General features: G+C 44.4%; 1 protein-coding gene across 3 annotated transcripts in view; it reads left to right on the top strand.

Moving 5' to 3' along the window:
* Positions 1-22,776, top strand: part of LOC128328164 (sodium- and chloride-dependent GABA transporter 2-like) — a 93,306-nt gene that overhangs the window by 33,875 nt on the left and 36,655 nt on the right. For all 3 annotated transcript variants that reach the window (XM_053257873.1, XM_053257872.1, XM_053257871.1), the window contains exons 4-6: positions 2,654-2,794; positions 3,620-3,704; positions 8,390-8,522. In XM_053257873.1, the coding sequence (XP_053113848.1) occupies positions 2,654-2,794; positions 3,620-3,704; positions 8,390-8,522 (359 nt within the window). The remainder of the gene's footprint in view (positions 1-2,653; positions 2,795-3,619; positions 3,705-8,389; positions 8,523-22,776) is intronic.

Raw genomic sequence — 22,776 nt, 5'->3', positions numbered from 1 at the left:
AGGGGGGCGCAAATTCCTAAAATTATTAATTTTTTTAAAAAAAATGGCCACCAAAAACAAAATGGCCACTGCACATGCTCAAATGGCCTCTGTGAGGCCCTAGGCCATTTGAGCATGCACGGTGGCCATGTTGTTTTCAGTGGCCATTTAAAAAAAAAATTTTTTTTAATGGCCACTGCACATGCTCAAATGGTCTCTGCGAGGCCCTAGAGGCCAGGAGTGGAAGGGGTAACCTTTGCAGACGCCCCCCTCCCACAGCCTATAGGAAGCGCCCCGAAGGGGCTACAGGTTAAAAAAAATGAATTTAATATAATATAAGTCACTGTACACATATTCAGTTTAGTACTATGTACAGAGAATCAGGGCTTGTGAATACTGAGCTGAAGCTTATGAGCTAAGACTGTATTCATTTGCTCTTACTTTGCTTCTTATGATAAGTGAGTTAAATGTGGTGTCTTAATAATATGGCTATTAATGGTGAGTTTGTCTTCGAATCAGTGTGAAATCCTTAGTATTAAGGCCCACTGGGAGTTTCTTGCTCTCTTTCTCTCATTTTAACTGTCTTTCTGAAATACTAGAATATATTCCAAGTGGTGACACAGTTTACTCTGCATAGCCTTTAATTATTTTCAGAGTATCTGGGAAAAGCCAAATTCTCCATTTATTTTTAAAACTTATGTAATAGTGATGCTACAATGCATAGTAAAGAATTAGATAGGCACTTCTGTCACTGCTCAATAGTTTTTGAAATTTTAAAAGATTAACGAGCTTGACTTAAATTTTTCAGCTGATATTATAGTAAAGTTATCTGAAAGATGGGTGTCAGATGTTTCGACAGGGGGCGCAATTTCAGTGCTTGCCCTAGGTGCTATTTTCCCTAGATACGCCTCTGCAGACAGCACTGCCAATGTTCAGTGGAACAGTATACAGAACTGCAAAATTAAAACAATCAAACAATGATTGATATGAAGCTGGGTTGCCAGACCAGAATTTCAGAATGTGGGGCTGTGGCATTTAAAACTATTATCATTTATAGAAGTGTAAAGTAGGGGAGAAAAGGGATTTTCTTTTCCTAACGTTTTAGAATAATAAATGTGGAAAATTCCAGCTGGGACAGAATGGTGTGGATTGGAGCATTAATAATAGGGAAGCAGAAAAAGGGAAACCGAGAAGAAGAATGGTGAAGAGAAGGAATCCTGTTCCCAAGGAAGTAATTACTATTCCAGCCTACTTACCAGTAGGCTTATGAGGTCACCTGCAATTACGTGTGTCCGTGTGTATGTATCACCCAGCCCCATCAACTTCACAATAAATTGGGAACTAAATTGGGTAGAGTTGTAGGGACACCTCAATGGCGTAGTTTGTGATACACCCCAATTCAAGGTGGTGGACACGTAACCCTTTTGAGGTACAAGTGGGCTAACTTGTGAACTTCAAACTGATTTCAACCAAACTTGCTACAGCTGTAGGGACACAGAGGGATGCCTCAATGGCATAGTTTGTGATGACGTCATCCACCCCAATTCAAGATGGCAGATGCGTAAACATTTGAGGTGCAAGTGGGCTAACTTGTGGACTGTTCAACCAATTTGAACCTAATTTGTACAGTTGTAGTGAGTGACACACAAGGACACAGTTGTAGTGAGTGACACACAGGGATACCTCAATGGTGTGGTTTTTGATGATGTCATCCCACTTCTAGATTGTGGACACGTGAACATTTGAGGCACAAGTTGGCTAACTAGTGAACTGCCTAACTGATTTGGACCAAATTTGCTACGGGTGTAGGGACACATAGGGACGGCTCGAGGGTGCAGTTTGTAATGATGTCATCCACCCTGATTCAAGATGATGGACATATGAACATTTGAGGTGCAAGTGGGAACCAAATTTGGACCAAATTTGGTATAGTTGTAGGGACACATAGGGACACGTCAAATACATCGTTTGTGATAATGTCAACCACCCCAATTCAAGATGATGGAGGCATGAACATTTGAGGCACAAGTGGGCTAACTTATGAACTGCCTAACTGATTTGGACCAAATTTAGTCTGGTTGTAGGGATAGTGAAAGGATAGTGGGCAGATTCGTTCTTACTAGAACAACTTGTTTTGAGCTAGGTGTTAGGTGGAATAGGAGCAACTGGAGTAGAGAAAGGAAGAACCTGGGAGAGTGGAGAGGAAAAGCCAGTCCTTTGTAAGTGCACTCAGAAGTAAGCTCCATTGTGCAACAGAGTTTACTCCTAGGTAACTGTGCATAGAACTGCAGCCACTATCTCTTATCTTGGGATAAAAAATAATCCTTAATTCGCTTCACTGTCTGACTTGTTTGCATGATTTGATGTTAATCAGAATCCGAAACTAATGGGAAAAGTCTATGGCAAAAAGTCTATGGATGGGTTTGATATGTCATTGAGTAAATGATAGCACAGCACATACCACAGGTCTGCAAAAGTGGATGAACTTATTGCAGGAACAGCACTATGAGCAAAGAGATGTGATTAAACCTGTCAAAATGTTCATGTATGTACAAGTTATCATTTTATTGTAATCAACAGCTTCTGAACCAATTTTGCCTGTAGCTGACTTCAGTGTACCATACGTGTGTTGCCTTTTTTTAAAAAAACAAACTGTGATTCTTCTCTCCTGCAGGGATCGGTTATGCTTCCCAGGTGATTGTGGTACTCCTTAATTTCTATTACATTATTGTCCTGGCTTGGGCCTTGTTTTACCTCTTCAGCTCATTCACCATAGATCTTCCGTGGGGCAGCTGTGACCATGAATGGAACACAGGTAACTTTTGTCTTGTGGTTTTAGTGCTCCAAATCACCACCTGTACTCTTTCAAATGCAGTGTCCTCCTTGAACTGAAATGATACCTTAAGGTATGTAATACTAGGGAATATCTTCTCCGGCACATTCTCTCTCCCTGCCCCTTTGGATAAGAAAGGGAGCTGAGGCCTTCCATGGTATTCAGAGAGTCTGTGAAGCAGGGTAGGGCCTTCTTTGTTGTGGCATCCTTTGGAAGCTGTTGCACACTCTTGACAAGGCAATGCAAGCTCAGGGAGACCTGCCTTCCCTTTTATTCTTGCAGGCCCCATTCCCCCTGCTCCCAAACTCATGCCATCACCCTCTACATTACTTCAACATTTACCTCCTATGTAAGAGTGAGTGTTTGTGTATGAAAATATGGTGTTGACAGACTGTGTTGCCTTGTCCTCTTTCATAACATGGGGACAGAGATATAGCTGCAGATAGGGAAGAATAAACTAGAATTTGCCATCTGTGACATTGCCACCACAGGAACCAGCAGTAGTCTTGCACTGCCCAGCCATTTGCTTTATGAGCTGTGCTGCAGAAAGCAGAAATGAGACTTCTCTAGGATATCATTTGTCTCACCCTTTTAATGGAAAAAGAACGCTAGATTTCCAGTCATTCCTGTGAGCTCCTCTCTCAATGGAATCCCAGCCAGTCCTGATAGAGACTCATTTTTTTCTTGAGTATCCTTCAGAGCTTGCACAATGTTATTGTTGGTTTTTATTGAAGGTGGGTTGATTGTACTTCATAGGTTCACACTCTGTATCTATTCACAGTCTCTTTGTTTGGGCCTGTTCTATAGGGAACTGCGTGGAATTCCAGAAGACGAACTCCTCTCTAAATGTGACAACTGAAAATGCCACTTCCCCTGTCATTGAATTCTGGGAGTAAGTGAAAACCTTTCCACCGACCCCCACATCTTTGGAGCTTCTTAGATTTTCCCCAGAGTGACCACCAGTCACAAAAGTACTACTTCTGTTGAAGGTGCCAAGTCTAAAGATCTCAGTGGAAACTCTGAGAATCAGACTTTACAACTGGTAAACACATCATTGAACAATAGGAGTGGCTCATAGATCTTTATTCATTCATTTCCTTTCTATACCGCCATTCCTAAAGTGGCTCCGGGCAGCTTACATTAAAATTTAAAAAACACAATACAATTAAAAAAATTTTTAAAACCCAATTTAAAGCAGATTAAAATTAATTAAAATTAAAACTAGATACTAAAATCCAGGCTAAAAAAAATCATCTTTAAGGCTCTCCTGAAGGCCTCTAAGGTACATTTTGCTCTATGTATCTTATCTGTTAGCTTGCAGTTCCCATAGTGGAATCAGTGAAGTTTTCTGCCAAAACTGGAAAACAAATTTGACCTTGTTCTTGTCTACTCTCTCTTTTTACATATTTACCATAAATTTATGCAAGTTTCCATGCATAAGGTGTGCAGTTTTGCTGTGTAACCCCTCAACCAGTATCTGAGAGCAACAGATGTTGTACAGTGTAGTGACATATTTATTTATTTGGCATGTAAATAAAGCCTGGCACCTGCCTAAAAAAATTACCCAGTCACAGTAGCAATTGTAGCCATTTGGTGTGGGTATTTCTCATTGATCTGTGCAATTACACCAATGTGCATCCTCACAATGTGCATCCTTAGGAGAAGAGAGCTGGTCTTGTGGTAGCAAGCATGATTTGTCCCCTTAGCTAAGCAGGGTCTGCCCTGGTTGCAAATGAATGGGAGATTAGAGATGGGAGCACTGTAGGATATTCCTCTCAGGGGATGGAGCCGCTCTGGGAAGAGCAGAAGGTTCCAAGTTCCCTCCTTGGCTTCTCCAAGATGGGGCTGAGAGAGATTCCTGCCTGCAACCTTGGAGAAGCCGCTGCCTGTCTGTGTAGACAATACTGAGCTAGATAGACCAATGGTCTGACTCAGTATATGGCAGCTTCCTATGTTCCTATGTTCACTAAAGGAAGTAACAAAAGAGGGAAACTGAAATAGAATACCACTTTGTAGCAATGGCACTGGCTTGATGCCTTTTGCCGCCGCTTGAGTGAATGCAGTGTGCTTCCCTATCTCTGCCTCCTCTTTCCCCTTGCAGGCCTCACCTTATAGGGCACACAGTGTCCACTCTTTCCTAGGCCTAGGCCATTCTTTCCTGTTGCAATCAGTGTGCATCCAACTCTGCTTGCACACCTGTCTTTTCTCATCATTGCACACAACAGTTCCAGCACCAGCTCGCTGGCTCTCTCCCCCTACCAAACTTGTCTGCTTTATCGCCTTCATTTCAAGAGGAGACAAAGCGGACGTTTGGTGCTGGAGAGATAGTGGAAGTGAGCAAACTGTTAGTGAAACAGTGGCATCAGTGAGGACAGATGGGCAGGCGAATGAAGCGGGATGCCTGCTACCTGCTACAACAAGGCTGGAGGGCAGTGAGTGTGTGTCCCAAAAGGTGAGGTTGGCTAGAGGAAAGAGGGCTGGCTCATCAGAGTGCTGGCTCAGGCCAGGGAGCAGGTAAGGCTTTTTCCTGGAAAATGTGCCCAGGAGAGGAAGCAGGGTGATGGCAGCAGGCAGGTAGGGTGATGCCTGAGGGGCAGGGTGCCTACACTTGATGCCTCATGGCACACTTGCCACCTGAGGCCATCACTTGGCCTCATGGAAGAGCTGCCTCTGAGTCGCAAGTAAATATTTGTACAATTGCACATGCTGGCATAATGAACTGTGATTAACACACAGCACATTGCTTCTGATTTTAGAAGCAGTGCAGATTTCTTATAACCTAATCCAGGTTTTGTTCACACATCTCTGCTTCTCTTTCTAGATAATTCACTCTGTTGTCCCTCTTCACAACTCTTATTTGAATGCCATACCATATTTTTTACTTCAGAATTATCTTGTTCTGCTATTCTCTTACTTTCCTCTCCTTTCCTTACATCTCAATTCGTCTTTTGTTGGTCATCCTCATTACCATCACTCTTAACTAGGGATGTGCAGAACCAGTTCACTTGTGAACCAGGCTGGTTTGAGTGGTTCAATCGCAAATTGCTTTGAACCAGTTCAAGCTGGTTTGTTGAACCGACCGGCCCAGCCGATTGGTTTGACCAAACCAGTTTGCTTTGGCGTGGTTTGGTCTGAATTTGGACCAAACCGTGCCAAACGGTCCATGCACACTCCTACTCTTAACATCATCTTGTTTAATCTGTTGCTTTTCACCTTATATATAATCAGCTGTATTTACAATTTGTTTCTCTAACAATCCAAAACTAGTTTATGATTATTTTAAAGCACAAAAATCAAACATAAAATCTAAAGTTGAATCAGCCATGTCACTTGATTAAAGATAGGGGACAAATAATATTTTTATTGCATGTATATCTCGCCCTTTCTCCAAGAAAATCATGGTGGCATACAAGGAATGATCCCATTTTATCTTCTCAACAATCCCAGGAAATAGGTTATTTGGAGAAAGAGCAGCAGTCCCAAGGTCATCCAGTCAGCTTCATGGCAGAGCAGGGATTTGAACCTGAGTCTTTGTGGTCTGAGTCTGGTGCTCTATCCACTACATCACCCGGGCTTCATCATCACTACATCACCCAAAATTTATGAATATTAAATTCATAAATTTTCCCAAAAGGCTTTTCTCAAAATGAAGACTTAGCATTGCTCTCTAAAGTGTAAAAGGATTGAGTTAGGACTTGGGAAAGATTCTCCATGAGAGCTAAGTCTCTGGCTCTACTTGTTGATAACCTCACCTCCCTAGTGGTGAATCCCTTCTGCTGATGTTAATATGGAAAATGTTTCTGAAGGCAAAAGGCTTGAAAATGACGTGGTACATAGATGTACAACAGCTGTCACTCCTCTCCCATGCGAAATAATATTGTGTGTCAACTATCAATGACTGCCACATTTGAGTCAAATAAAAAATCTGTCACATATCAACCATCGCATATCAAATATTTCAATCAATAATCATTGGCTGTCAAAGGTAGACATAATTCGGACTTTTTTTGAGTATTCAGCAATAACATTCACAAGGAGGTGAATTTGGGAGAGTAATTTGTTTGCTTTCTAGCAGTCATTTTGTTGCCCTTGTTTCTTTATATTTACTGTGTTTCCCCCTTTCCTGATCTGTTTGTTCTCATTCTTTTTCCTCTGTCTCTCACTTTGACAATGCACAAACTGCACGCATTTCCACATCACACTCTGCCTGTGGCTGACTGTTAAGAGACATGACATCCAAATCAATATGTTTTGAACCATCCTGCATCACTGGGCTATCAGCACACGGAACTGGAAATTTCCACTGCTGTTACAAAATTGGTTCACTGTTGCTGCAAAATAGCATAGGAGCATTGAAAAATGCTGCTCGCAGAATGTTTATGCTGAAATTCTGAGGCTTGCAAAAGTTGCATATTTGGCCACCCTGAAGACATGGCTGCTTGTTACCTTCTTTGGGGATCAGATGTGCTCATACAACTGATGAGGGCAGTGAGTGGAGCTAGACAATGCCTGTGTGTTGCTTTCTGCTCTCAGTGGCATTGTGGAAAAGATGCCTAGTCTGTCTTTCCTAATAGGTTCATCTTTTGTGTGTGTGCACCATGTCTGCAAATGAGAATCTATCATGCAGATGCACCCTGGCTTAGCTGTTGCATTTAGTAGCTAGAGGTAATCTGCATTGGGTGAGGCAGTATTTTTTTTTAACCAGGACTCCAAGCAAGGAAGAGGCCAGAGTTTGGTGGTATGGTGGTAGATCATATACTTTGCATGTGAAAGTTCCAGATACAGTTCTTCATAGAGATGCTACAGAAATTCAGATGTGAGGGGTAGGAACTCCAATTAAGTGTGCAAGGGCTTTTCAGAACCCACTAGTTTTCAGTAATCTCCAGGCTGCCAAAACTTCTGGTTTGAGTTCCAGAATCCACTGCTGCAGCTTCAATAATGGGTCTCAAGTATGCATTTACAGAGTCCTGGAGTTAAAGACTGCCAACTCTGACTAAGGAAATTCCTGGAGACCTTTCCCCCAGTATATTTCACAACATCAATCCATTAAAATCTGGAGGATTGCTTTCAATGGTCACCTGGAAATTGATGCTGATTCCTGGAAACTTCAGGCCAATCTGAAGGGTTGCTGATCCTACTTGGAGTAAGTCATGTCACCATGAAGGATTAGCTGCCACCACAGCCCCTTTCCTTATCCCAGAATAGTTTTTCATGAATATGATGATGATGATGATGATTATTTTATTTATTCAATTTCTATACTGCCCTTCCAAAAATGGCTCAGGGCAGTTTACAGAGAGAAATAATAAATAAATAAGATGTATAAATAAGATAAGAATAAATAAATCTAATATACATTAGATTACCAAATCTGAACTGGAAGTTTGGGTAGAATCTGGGTGGTGGGGATGAATCAGCTTTGCCTGAGACTAATCCAGAGCAGGACCAAGTGGTTTTTCTGCTTGTCTCTCATCCCTGAGTATATCCCAGGGAAGAGGCCAGGTGTGGGGTTGATAAGTTCGAAATGTACTAAGTGAGTTCAGAAGGAGTCAGTCATGGTCTGTGTTCCTTCCACAGGAGGAGAGTCTTAAAAATATCCAATGGCATAGAACATATGGGAGGCTTGCGCTGGGAGCTGGCTCTATGCCTCTTGCTGGCCTGGATCATCTGCTATTTCTGCATCTGGAAAGGAGTCAAGTCTACAGGCAAGGTGAGCCAACAGGGGCAGCTTTCCACAACATAAAAATGCAGAGATGGGCAGGATTCAGCTGTTGAATTCTGGCCAGTCAAGCAGCTGTTAAAAGGCACCGAGCTTCTGTCAAGGAAAAGGTGGCACCCCTAAGTGGTACCATTTGAAAGGGCTGTCTCTGTACCTGATTTCCCCCATAGATTGCTGTTATTGCACCAATTACCAATGCTAAATTACATAGTATGGATTCTTCACAGCCTGGTTGTGCATATTTCCGTAGCTAATGCCAAATGGACTCATGAAAAGTTGTCAGAGGAGATGTAATCTGTTTGGATATGAAGTAGTACATGGTACTGTGCAACTCTGATAAGGTTACTGCTTGGCAGCTTTGAAATTTGCATTTTGTTTTGTTTTGATGTGTATTGTTTAGCTGTGCAGCCTGTGTGGTTTCCTCCCCACTTAATTCCAAATCCCAATGTTCTGCACTTTTACATTTGTATGTGCCAAAATGACAGCTGTGTGAAAGCTTTGACCTGTATCTTGATTGTGATTCTTTGCATCTTGGAAGATCATTCCTATTGCAAGCTGAATTAGGGCTGTGAGCAGAGCAAGCTGCCTCAGATATTCAGAAAGTTGTGCGATTAGGTTTGCTACCCTGGTTGTGCATTAGGCTTTAGCTGAGCCTGATTCATTTTGACCTGTTTTGATTTGCTTCAGTCCAGAGAGTATGCTTCGCTATGAGAATTGCTAACATGCCTATGACTTTTTGTGTTGCTTGACATAATGAGATGAAAGTTTCAGGAAAGGGAGTTCCTTCTGATGACACGAAGCCTGCCAAATTGCAGGAAAAAGAAGTGCAGGGATTTCTGTGCAGGCTCCCTTTAAAGTTTCAGGTTTTCCATTAAAAAGAAAAAACCCTTCAGCATCCCAAATCAGAGCTGTATGGAAGCAGGCAGATTCATTTGACCCCATTCAGACAGCTGTCATTTGTGGTCCAAACTGAAGCAAATCCTCAGATTTGGCCTACTATAATCTGGATTCAAATTATACCTGTGCAGCATTGCACAGCCCTAAGATAAACAAGGACCTGTTAAGTGGGACTTGTGTGACGAATCGTGATCTGGAAACATTGCAGCAAATGAGCCACCCCCCCGCCCTGTCCAGTGTGTGATACCCTCCCAAATAAGGAAGCAACTAATGTTTTAAGAGCAAAGGGCCACTTCCAGGTTAAGGCCATCTTCTAATGGGTGCTTTCCAGACTAGACCCTACAACAGGGTCAGGACATATCTTGGAAGTGTGCTTTTACACTTCCTGCGTCATGACACTGAAGTCCCTATGCAGACAGCAGGGTGCCATTCACATTTCCAATGCCTTGTTGCGAATTTAATAGCTGTGATGTAGAGCAAGGACGTTGTACATCCGGTGTGAAAAAGTTGCTGTTTTTTCAGGTTGTTAGTTGCTGCAAGACTGCTCCCCCTGCTGTTTATGCCCTGAACGCGACTTGCCCGGACGGAGGCATTTTCAGCAGCTCGTCTGGAATGCACCCTGATGGGTTTAACACGATGTGTAATTTGGCCCTTACATAACATGTAGTTTTGTCCAGAGTTGCCTTTTATATTTGCTGCACTGGGAGCTAACCAAGGTCCTGATCGCCTACTCCTAACCTGCCCTCATCTTGCCAGTATCTCTGCAGATTTCAGCAGGAAAGGAAGAGGGAAAGCAATGCAATGCCTCCCTCCTGCTGCAGGGCATCCATGAAGGTGGGGATGCTGCCGGGTGGGCCGCTGTGCTAGCCCTGAGCACCTGCCCACCATTGGCTGCCTGTAACAGCCCATTTCTCCCTGCTGCATGGTAAGAGGTCCCTTGAACTGACTTCTGGCCTGCCACCACAGATGCTCAAAATCTAATGCTAAATCTTGAGTGAGGTGGGGGATGTGTGTGGGTGGTAGGAAACATGGACAAAGCTTTTTCAGGATTTATTATGCACCAAGGTCAGATATCCACAAATCAATTTGCCAGCTCACCAGTGGTGAGTATCCCCAGCCCTCTGGCAAGCAGGACACCCAAGACCACATAGATCTCCTCTCCAGAGGTCTCATTTCCACTGTTGCTTTTGAGAAGGTAAGAAATGGCAAGAATCCTTCCTGAGCAGTAGGAGGGGCCTCCCACTGTTTCTTACCATCTCCATATCCCAGGGCAAATAACAGAAGGGCTGCTTCTCCCTAAGCCCTCTGCCTCCGAGGGAAGATAGGGGATTAATGGCAACCACAAATAATGGCTGGCCAGTGAGCCAAGTCTAAACTTGTGGATCCCTGCAGATGGTTATGGGGTGGTCTTAACCATCCTTTCTTGACTGTGCCACCTCCTGATTGGAATGGAGGTGGCCGGGCTCGATCGGACCGCCTCCCTGCCCAGCCCTGATTGACCAGTCGCGGCCATGTGGAGGGGGAAAAAGATGGTGGCCCCCATGCATGCTTCAGGTGATGGGGGCACAACCCCACCCCCTGCCCCATCACGCAGGCATGGCGGTTGGAAGTGACATTTGGATTGTGCTCATTAGTGTCTTTTTCATATAGTCTCCTGAGCCTTTCCTTGTGGCTGGAGTTAAATGCAGATGGAAATTTTTAAAAGTCTTACAGCACAATCCTATGCTTGTCTACACCAAAGCAAGTCCTATTGTATTCACTAGGACTTCTCTTGTAAGTGAGCTTAGGACTGTAGCCATAGTGAGCAAACCGTTATCTTCTGATCAAATGCAAGCCATAGGATGCTCTGGCAAGTGCATGGCAAAGGTTTCAATGTTTTGGACTGTCATTATTTCTCAAGTGGGGGCCACTTTGACAAAAAAATAAACCTTCAGTGAGAGGCCATTTCCCTCTGCGTAGTGCTGCATCTTCCCTAGTGCTGTGAGGGCTCACTTAAGAGAAATGGAGCCTTGTCAAGTCCCAGTGCCATCTTGGAAGGCACACAGGGAGTACGTGGAAATGTCATCCTTCCCAGTGCTTTCCCCCTAGAGCTCTAGCACATGCCTTCCAAGATGGTGCTGGGGCTCTGTTAAAGGTGCCCCCCTGACACTGGACAAAGCACAGCGTTGCATGCTGGAAATGCTCGCCTTTGCACACTGCCAGGAGGACTGTGAAGTGTATTGGGTTAAAGTTTCTTATGGACCTAATAAACCATTAGTCAGGAGCTACACTTAGGGTTGATGGGAACTGCCATCAAGGCTTCCGGGCCTTGCAATGAAGAACACTGCTCTACTACAGACGGGATGGCGGTGTAGTGCAGGCCTCCTTGCAGTGAGCAAGGTGGGAAGTCAGATAATCAGGAGGTTTCTCCCATGCAAAAACAACAAAGGGAAGATAGTGGCATGGTGTGCAAATAGGAATGACAGCCGACGTATCTGGAACGCAGGAAAGAAGACCAAACAGACTGATGGATAACTGATATACTGATAACTATATGTGTTACAAGGCATATGCTGTGTGAAAGCAAAACTGGCATGTGCTACATAGAAACTCCAAATGAAAATATGTTGGGTTGTTTTTTGTTTCTTGTTTTAATTTAAAGTGAGATCTTAAGGTTGGCACAGCTTTCTCAAGTGGAAGCAAAACACTTCTTAGGGAAGGAACTTGCATTTTGCCTAGAAGTAATTGCTGGTAGAGAAATGGATATGCGGATTTAACCAGAGGCACTCCAAGCTGTTAGCTTCTACTTTGTGCATCTAGGGATAACCTCACTGGTTCCAAACTCTTGTTACAGCAGTAACTAGCAGCATTGCCAAGATGATGTCGTGCATGAACGTTCTAACAGGATGTCTCTTCTGTGGGGCAAAGTGAGTCAATTGCCTCCAGCAGCAGATTATTGGGGCACCAGTGAGGTGGCAAGATGCCCTTCTGCTCCCTGCTTTTTAAAAAAACAGGGGGAGAAAGAGAGGAGGGTCTATACTGCCCAGAGGTGATGGGATGGGGCAGTATATAAATGCAATATAAATTAAATTAAATTAAATTTTTTAAGAAGGCTGTCTGTAGTATGTTGGTCTGGAGTACAAGTGAAGTGCTGAAGTCACCACTCATGCATACACTCAGAGGTTCACCTAGGTAATTTTGGAGCCTGGACCGAAAGGCCTTTGGAGGCTCCCCTCCCCTGCAAATTAGGCATCATCATGATGCTCGGCTGGGTGACCACACCACCCAGGATAGACTAAAGAGGATTTGGGGCTTCCCGGGGGCTGTGGAGGCCCTGGACTTCAGACCCGAAGTCCAGGGGTAAGAGCGCCTCTGTGTACACTGAGCAACAGGGCTCAATCATTTGAAACATCAGTGCACACACAATGCAACCATGTCCTTTAACAAACAAGCAAAAAGGAGTAGTAGCAGCACTAAGGCATTTATACCTGAGGAGCCTGCACAATGTTTCATTCTTACCCCAAAACTCAAGAGTTTCTGAGGTTTGAAAAGAGACATAGGAAGCTGCCATATACCAAGTCAGACCATTGGTCCATCTAGCTCAGTATTGTCTACACTGACTGGCAGCATCTTCTCCAACACTGCAGGCAGGAGTCTCTCTCAGGCCTATCTGGAGATGCCTGGGGGGAACTTAGAACTTTTTGCATGCAAGCACGCAGATGCTCTTCCCAGAGTGGCTTCATCCCCTGAGAGGAATATCTTACAGTGTTCACACATGACTCCCATTCAAATGCAGACCAGGAGGACCCTGCTTAGCAAAGGGGACAATTTGTGTGTGCTACCACAAGACCAGCTCTCTGAAGCAGCACATGAAGCCACACAGGAAAAATGCCAGACGAAAATGGCATGTTGAAAACCTCATGTGTTCCCTAAAGAGTGACAACTTGGTTGGAAGCTACCATAGTTGTTTTTAAGTCTGTGGAAGTCCAAAACAAATCCACCCTTTCCAGAGAATTTGTGCATATTACTCTTGCAATTTATTCGGTCCATGTCCAGATTAGAGCTCAACCTACTTCTATGGGGTGGGGGTGGGGAATCAGATGTGGTGAGTAAGGGGGAAAACCAGTGGCAAGACTGGTTCAGAATGTGCACATCCCTAAAAGAATCAATCAGTGTTTTCGTCGACCTATAAAAACTGCTACTCTGAACTGGCTGAGCAGAGAGAGCAGGGATTGCCAGCCTGGAGTTCTCAGCTGCCATTAGACTACAACTCCCAGCATCCCCGATCAAAGTGGTCAATGATGTGTGAGTTGTAGTCCAACATCCTCTGGAGACCCAAGAATGGGAACCGCTGCTGTAGAGGACCATGTACTCTACATTACATTTAATATGTTCCAGAGGAGGAAAGCTGGTCTTGTGGTAGCAAGCATGCACTCTCCCCTTTGCTAAGCAGAGCCTGCCCTGGTTTGTATTTGAATGGGAGACAAAGAGTGAGTGTCGGATGTCCGCCTTCAGGGATGCAGCTGCTCTGGGAACAGCACCTGCATTATGCTTGCATGCAGAAGGTTCCAAGTTCCCTCCCTGGCATCTCCAAGATAGGGCTGAGAGAGACTCCTGCAAACACTCTTGGAGAAGCTGCTGCCAGTCTGGGTAGACAATACTGAGCTAGGTGGACCAATGGTCTGACTCAGTATAAAGCAGCTTCCTATGTTCCTATGATTATAAAGCCATGTGTACAGCAGTATGTTTTTAAAGCCCATAACACTGAGACTGGCTGAAATGATGACTTCTCTGTTTTCCATCTCCTCTCTTTCTCATTTCATTTTTTGTTTTGTTTTTCAATCTCTCTTTAATGTGTAGGGTATACCTTTTTGTTGTTCCCGTTTCATGCTAGGGAGCTTCATCTTTGTCGATGTTATTGTTGTATAACTAATACAGGTTAAATAAATCTTTTATTGGGAACAATGTGCAAATAACCTAGCAATCTCTCAAATGTAATTTGGCTAATTAAGATAAAAGCTTTGCTTGCACTCAGTGGCAACTCACCAAAAAAACAACCCCACTTGGGCCTCTCTTCCAACACATGCTGGGCCCCTGCTGTGTGAGGAAATGGCACAGGATGAAAGTGTTCTCCTACAGCTCTGGAAGGCCAATAGATCAAAGAAGGATTAAGGTAGTACAAGAAAGCAGCTTTTTAATGGACATGTGTACAGGTGCTTATTTCATGATTTGTACAGTTCACTTGCATTGGGGTTTTTTGGCCCATGTTATGACACACCTACATTACTAATTAGGGACGGTCCAAAACATGCTGCTGCCTGAGGTGAAGGACCACATGACATCCCCCGGCACATCTGTGGGCGGATGCTCCGTGTCCTTGGGCCATGCTACCAAGACAGCAGCACTCAAACACTCTCTAACTATCCCACCAAGCCAGGAAGTGGCCATATACTGAGTCAGACCCTTGGTCCCTGTAGCACAGTATTGTCTACCCAGACTGGCAGCGGCTGCTCCAAGGTTGCAGGCAGGAATCTCTCTCAGCCCTATCTTGGAGATGCTGCCAGGGAGGGAACTTGGAACCTTCTGCTCTTCCCAGAGCGGATCCATCCCCTAAGGGGAATATCTTCCAGTGCTCACACTTCTAGTCTCCCTTGCATATGCAACCAAGGTGGACCCTGCTTAGCTAAGGGGACAAGTCATGCTTGCTACCATGAGACCAGCTCTTCTGGTTGTTTCTAGCTTGCACTTTGTGGGAGAGAAGAGGAGACAGGTGTGCCCCAGTGGGATGTGTAGGTGGGAATGAACACTGAAAGCTGCCTTCCATGTCATTGTTTCCACTGACTGCCAGCAGCTCTCCAAGATTTCAGGCAGGAGTCTTTCCTAGCCTTACCTGGAGATGCCAGGGATTGAACCTGGGGCTGTCTGCAGACTGCATGCAAAGCAGATGCTCTTCCACTGAGCTATGACCCCATCCCCTGAGCAGCAGACCACAGTGGGGTGAGGATGGTTGGTGGCAGCAGGCAGCAAGGAGGCTTGTGGGGTGGTGCTGTGGTGGCCGAGGGCCTAACCCTAACCCCATGTGCCCCTCCTTGCGCCCACACTCGTGACAACCATTTCACCCTGCCTCATGGAAGGGCTGCCCCTATAGCTACTACTGTGGGCAGTGAGGGCTGTCCAGTGGTTGGTGTGAGAACATCCAAGAAGAACGATCTGCCTTTCCTTTTCCAGGCACACCTTTTCTGTTTTGAAGAGGACATAGGGGGTCAAACTAGACATGACATTGGTGATCCATGATCAGATCTCCCATTGGTCTTCTTTTCTTGAAGACCTGAAAGCAGCCACTGAGAAGAGAATTGACTGTAACACTGGGGGGAGGAGAGGCTACCCCCCCGCACCAATTCTCTGATTTAACCCCACAACTGCTATTAACCTTGTGGTGGTGGTGGGGATAAAGGCACGTACCCATATCATGCCTATCCATCCCCCCTGCTGTAGTCAATACCAGCTTTGGGAAGAGTGAGGGTGGGTTATATAAATCAGGAAGGCCACGTAGGGGAAAGGGCTGAACCACTTCTTCAACATCATAGCTCTGATCCAATTTTCTACCTCCCACAGCTGTTTTTAGTCTAAGCAAAAAATAAAAATAAAAATTGGACATCTGATAACAAATCGAAACAGATCTCCTGTGTCCTGTGTGGTATGGCCCTAAGACATAAAGAACTGCCTTAGCCTGGAGACGGGCAATAGTGTTTTCAGAGGATTGATAGTATGGCAGAGAGATGGTTGCCTGTAGGGTCTGCACTTCCATGACTTTTTCCATTCCATTAGAGGAGCAGCTGCATGCATTTGCAAAACGTAAACCTAGTATTATTATTATTATTATTACATTTATATCCCACTCTTCCTCCAAGGAGCCCAGAGCGGTGTACTACATACTTGAGTTTCTCCTCACAACAACCCTGTGAAGTAGGTTAGGCTGAGAGAGAAGTGACTGGCCCAGAGTCACCCAGCTAGTTTCATGGCTGAATGGGGATTTGAACCTGGGTCTCCCCAGTCCTAGTCCAGTACTCTAACCACTACACCACACTGACTCTCAACTTATGTCAATACTACAGAGAGGTTGCATCAATGGAGGGGTGTTTTTTTTTTTTGTCCCCTTCATCAAACTGCTGTCACAGATGGAATAACTTTATTAACTTGGCAAAGGCATGTGGACCAGACCCAAACAAAATCATATTTGTTATAGAACAACATGAGGCAGAGCACAATGTTTCTGATCGCAGTAGGCTTTCTAGCAACAGAGTCAGTGTGAACAGCACTTTTGAAATGGGTGGGGGGAAGGTCACATTTAAGCCAAACATCTGTTCTCCTTTCATTGAACCCACATGGTCACCATGTTGGATCAGGGCCAGGTACTTGCACTGGAGCAAATGCTCTGTGTTTTTCCACAATTCCACAGAACTGTTTTTCAAAGAAAGCACCCAGTTCCAAGGCAGAGTCTTTCGGGCCTTGGGCAAAACACCACTGATTTGAGTGAAAGGATTTTAGGTAAGGGTTGACAAATGGTCTGGAAGCCGTCGGTGCAATAGCAGTGTTACAACTAAGTAGGTATGGGCTGGATCAGTGCCTGGAAGGGAGAGCCCTGGGAATTCCAGCGGTGGCTCAAGAAATTTTGCTGCTTGAGGCAAAGGACCATATAATGCCCCTGATTTATGGATGGGTACTCAGAATTCCCAGGCTAGGCGATGGTTGGTGACACATGAGCACACTCAGTCTATGTCAACGTCTTGGGTCCGAGCTACCTTAAAGAGTGCCTTCTTCTGTATGATCCCTCCCCATTACATGCTGAGCTCATCTGGAGCAGTCTGTCTCCAGTTACCACCAGTATGTCTAGTGGCAACTTGGCACCTGGCCTTCTCTGTAGCTGCTCCTGGCCTGTGGAATGCACTCCTGGCAGATATCCGCAGTTTAGGCTCACTGTTTGCCTTTAAGAGAGAGCCCCAAAGCCTTCCTTGTTTGGCCTGGCCTTCCAAGGTTTTAAAATTGTTTTTAAGTATTTTAATTGGTTTTAAATTGTGTTAAAATTGTTTTTATATTGTTTTAAGTAGTGTGCTTTAAATGATGTTTGTTTTTATGTTTTTTAAACTGGTTGTGCACCACCCAGAGCCTCTGGATGGGTGGTATGTAAATGGAGATGATGATGATGATGAAATAATAAAGAAAAAGAAATAGAAAAAAATAACAAAATACAAAGATCTACAAATTGAAATTGAAAGGCTGTGGCAGAAGAAGACCAAAATAATCCCAGTGGTAATTGGCGCCCTAGGTGCAATTCCAAAACAACTTGAAGAGCACCTCAACACCATAGGGGCCACAGAAATCACCACCAGCCAATTACAAAATGCAACTTTACTGGGAACAGCCTATATTATATTAACAGCCTATATAATAATAACAACGATATTGATAATAAAATTCAGCCATCCCAGGTCCTTGGGAAGAACTCGATGCCTGCATAAAACAAACCAGTCAATAACACCTGTCTGACTGTGTAAACAAGAAATAATAATACATATGTCATGAAGCTAGGCAGTGCTGGCAAGGGCATTCTTAGCTCAAGTTGAGTGTCAGAAGAAGAAACAAGCCATGCGTCCTAGCAGGGCAAGGAAAGGAAAATGAACAATGTGCTCCAAGAGGGAGAAGGGCAGCAACAGTGGTCAATGGAGTGGCACCATGGTTGTGGGGTCCCAGCACTTGCTACTCCATGCGCCCCTCCCCACCTGAGTTGATTGCTTCATCTTGCCTCATGGATGGAGGAACTCCCTGGGAAATTCCAAGAGTTTGGGGTATGTGCAGTCAGGGGAAAGGGAAATTAAATGGAGGCTTCCACTTCATGCAGGAAGTGGGAAGATGGTCATGCATGATTTGAGGGGAACCAACAGAGGTGCTCTTACCCCTGGACTTCTGGGCAGAAGTCCAGGGCTTTCACACCCCCTGGGGGCCCCCCAGTCATCTTTAGTCTGTCCCAGATGGTGTGGACGCTATACCACGCCAGGTGTCTGAGTGTGACTGTGACCTGTGCCGGGCGGCAGAACATGACCTCTGCTTTAGAGATAGAAGGGGGAGTGTGGAAAGAAATATGTGGGAGGGGAATATGTTAAGTTGCATGTTGAAATGTTTCTGCTAATGCATATTTGCATAAATATACCAGTTTTATATTCTTATGTTCTTGTGAGTTCAGTTGCTGTGCCCCAATGAGCCCACGTGTTAAAAATACGGTGTGTGTCATTGCGTGTGTGTAGGGGGATAGTGCTTAACTTGCAAGGGGGGTGGGCTCCAAAGGCTTTAGGTCCAGGCTCCAGAATTACTTATGTTCACCTTTGGGAACCAGCTCCTTACAAGGAACGATCCAGAAAGCACTCCTACCAAAGAGGAAATTAGTAAAGAAAACTGGAGTGTTATTGTTGGTCTGGTCACCGTTTCTGGGTATATCTACACTACACACATGGACATATGTTGCATTTCTATTAGGTTACAGTTATGGCTTTTTGTCAAAGAATCCTGGGTATTGTAACTGGTGAGGATGCTGAGAATCTCAGTCAGGTAGAGCCTCTCACAAAAATAGAGTTCTCGAGCAAGAAAGATTAGAAAACTGACTGGGGTTTGTGGTGTAGGCAGTCCATGTACCTTCTGGCAAACCCTTGCAAGCAGGCTGGTTCCACAGCTATCAGTGGCTGCTGGTCTGGATTCATCCTGTGTGGTCAAAGGGTAGACTCAGATGCTGGGCAAATTTTATTGCCCAGATTTTTACATCAGACGATGTAGAGGGTGCTTTATCCTTTCACTCTGCAAGGAATACTGCAAATGCGGTGTTCTGTGAAGACAGATGCTTGCCGACTCTGAAATTTCTCTAGAAGACCTGGGTACAGTTCTCACTGAGCGGGAAAACCTGTACCGGTATCAGGAATGTACCACTTTGAAACTTCAGGGAAGAGTTCACGTGACTGAATGCTCTTCCAGGCAAAAAACGAAACAAAGCGCCTTTATTAATATAAAAAACAAGCATATCAGGGATAAGGGTTCTAGCTTAGCCCTTTCCCTGAGATGCTAATTTTCTGTGTGTGTGCACTGAGATACTAGTTTCCTGTATGGAGGGAGTGGGAGTGTGTGTGTGTGCGTGTGTGTGCATGGATGCATGTGCACACGTGCGCACACATGCACGCGGACACACCCACACACCTTCATCTTCGGTCTGAAGTCATACTATCCAAACAAAGATTTGCCATCTCAATAAGGAAAAGGCCCTGCTTTAGGTGGTGTCCTGAACAGAAGGTTATAGTCAACTAAATTTGATTATTTTCTCATTGCTTTCGAAAAGTAGATCAGGAGGAGAATCCTTGTGTGAAAACATATATGTAAGGATTTACTTATTTTACTGGGTGAAAAGGTCAAATCGCACCTTGAAGGCTCTGTGAGGAGAGACGTTTGGCTTAAAAGGGATTTGACTTAAGTGCTGTTTCTAGATTACAACCTATAAATCCAAATAAGTATAAAAGCTGGTTGCTTCATTGTTGTTTTGTGTGTGTGTTTTAAATGGAAGCACAGATGCAGAATTGGGTGTCAAATGGCACATCACATTAAATGGGTCTTTGCCTTACCTTTCCTTAAAATAAAAAGTTTTATTTGTGGGGGGGCAATTTTTGGAGCACAGCACACATAGAAGGGGGATTTAACTCTTTCCTCCTGCAACAATTGCCTACTGGCAATTCTCCCTCCTCCTGAAGCTGCTGTTTACTATGGGAGAAATCTGCTATGGACAGATATAGCAGCTTCCGTCCTGGGTCAAACAGCAATTCTGAGAGGCAATTTTCATTGGCACCATTACAGAGGGAGAATAGATTAAGCCCCCTTCCCTCTCCACTGCAGTCTCAATCCAGATAACTCCCCCCACCCCATGACTGTGTGTGTTGTTTTTTAAAGGTAGATGGAAAGACAACAACCTGTCCAGTTTCACATGTAGCTTGATACTTGGTGTAGTGATCAGCCTCCCCTCGCTCTAAAGAGTTAACAGAGAGTGAACCCTTGTCTCAGTTGACAGGCTGGTGAACTCCAGGGCAGCCAATCAGTACACCAGGGGGGTGGGACCCAGAGAGCAGTTGCTGGGAATTCTGGGAACAAGAAGGGTGGTCTTTGTTGGGGAGAAGCACATGTGGAAAGGCTTAGTGAAGGGCATGGAGTTTTTGCTCCCTCGTGGTCAAAGGTTTCTCTAATGGAATAACTGCAGATCCTTGAGAGACAGGATTTTAGGAAGCTTGGTTCTCATCAGGTGTTGGGTGGGTTTTCAAGGAAAAGGGGATTCAGCATAGGGAACAGTTTGTTAGAAAGTTTGTGTTAGAAATGTATATTTCTTTGTGTTTGTGCTTTGCATATTCCTGATACTGTTCTATTATAATTTACCTGCAATGTAATTAAAATAAGAAACACTAGCATATGCTCAACTCAGCTAGGACATTGCAAAAGACACTATAAACATCTAAGCATACCTAAATGCAACCACTGAAGCCTAAGACCACCAATTTTTGTAACCTACTAAGTGTTTTTGAGTGTATTTAAAACATAAAAGTCTCAGATGGAAGCAGGCTGTAGTATTGAATAAAACTGGGGTTTTTTGTTCTTTTATTTTTGCAAGCCTCTCAAATTTGGTTTTTAAATCAAGAAAAAAGGGAGGATGGAAAGGAGATTTCTCTGGTGCAAAAGCGTCCTCAAGCACTCAGCAGCTATCAGTTTTCTCATCATGTGTAAGCTTACACGTGGAAGGTGTTTTGTTTTTTTTTTAAATTGCCCAATACCCAGTTACAGAGGGACCGTGGATTAGATCACCCAATCCAATGGTTCAGTTCTCTGCAAGTTTTAGGGTGCTTGGTGGCAGCATTTTAGATCTAGCAGAAATATAGAATAGTTTTATGAGAAGCCCACCTGGGCAGCTCAGCAGGGATGACTCGATATTTTCTTTCCCTCACATGAGCTAGCCCTGAGACAAAGGCTTTAATCTGCTACACTTGGATTATTCCATTCTTCCATGTTTTACATTTGAAGAAAGAGATCTCTTCATGTCCTGTGATCTGGCACCAGAAGCCGTGGTTATATTCTCATGATGGCTCTTCAAGTGACAAACCTACTGTTTAAATAGTTAATGTAAAAGAAGCGTTAGAGAGGCAATCCCAGGGTTGGTATGGCTTCCTGGTCTGAAAAGGCCAGTAATTCATCGGCAAGAGCTGCTGTGAAAATCCAGTGCTGAGCCATGTGGACGTCATTGTGGAGATGAACTTTATTTGAAGCAGACAGAGAGGAATGTTATCCTTCCTGATACATCCAAAACGAAATATGAAAGAATAATGATTGGTGTAGTTTGCCACATCCCACATCTCAGTGGAAGAGAATTTGCTTTTACGTGCAGAAAGTTCCCGCTTCAATCTTTGGCATCCCATCCCCAGGGGAAGATCTCAGGGAAAGACTCTCCAGGGTTTCCTGTCTAAAAGCCCTGAGAGCTGCTGCCAGTCAGTGAGGACGATACAGAACCAGATGGGCCATGGCAGGGCTCTGACTTGGTATAAGGCAGCTTCCCATATAAAAACCTAGGGCAGGTTTCAGTAAGTTCAAAACACATAGGACACCTTCTATGCAATGAAGTACATAGAGCAGCTGGTGATTTTATATATTTGATTGATTAGTTTTCACACACAGCTAGAGTTTGGGAAGGTATAAGCAATGTGGAAGAGAAAACTAACGCTGTAAGATTGCTGCAGCCTGTTGGTGCCTGCTTGTTTACTGGGGAAGTACATAGTCTCCAAACAAGGTGCCATTGTTTTAAAAATACATTGTTTTACAAAGCCCACAATAAGGAGTGGTTATCCCCACCCCCCACCCCGATTCTGCAATGCAAATATTTCCCCTTGAGTTGCTATCGGCCACAGAGAGGAACATTTAGAGTAGTACTGTATTTTTCTTCTTCTTGTTGTCTGCATGGCACCCCAAGGAGGTGATTTGGATCAATGTTATGGTGTGAAGGAAATGGTTTAAATCTCTCCCCTCACACCATGGCTACAATCCAAATCTCTCTCTCTCTCTCTCTCTCTCTCTCTCTCTCTCTCTCTGCAGACTCATTGCAGGCATTGGGACTGGGAATTCGGTCTGAAGGGGGCTGGAGCTGAAAATGCAGGGAGGAAGTAGGCCGAAGGGCAAACAAGTGGGTGGGAAAGCTGGTTGACTGGGAACAAACCAGGTAAGCACACCTGGATCAGAATAGTGAAAACAAGGCCAGGCACTGGCAATTTCCCAGACAAAAAAGCCAAGCCTGGCCTGGAAGCAT

This window comes from Hemicordylus capensis, chromosome 5, assembly GCF_027244095.1.
Source record: "Hemicordylus capensis ecotype Gifberg chromosome 5, rHemCap1.1.pri, whole genome shotgun sequence".
Lineage (NCBI taxonomy): Eukaryota > Metazoa > Chordata > Lepidosauria > Squamata > Cordylidae > Hemicordylus > Hemicordylus capensis.
Note: the sequence above shows the minus strand (reverse complement) of the source record. Positions and strands in the feature narration are given on the sequence as shown.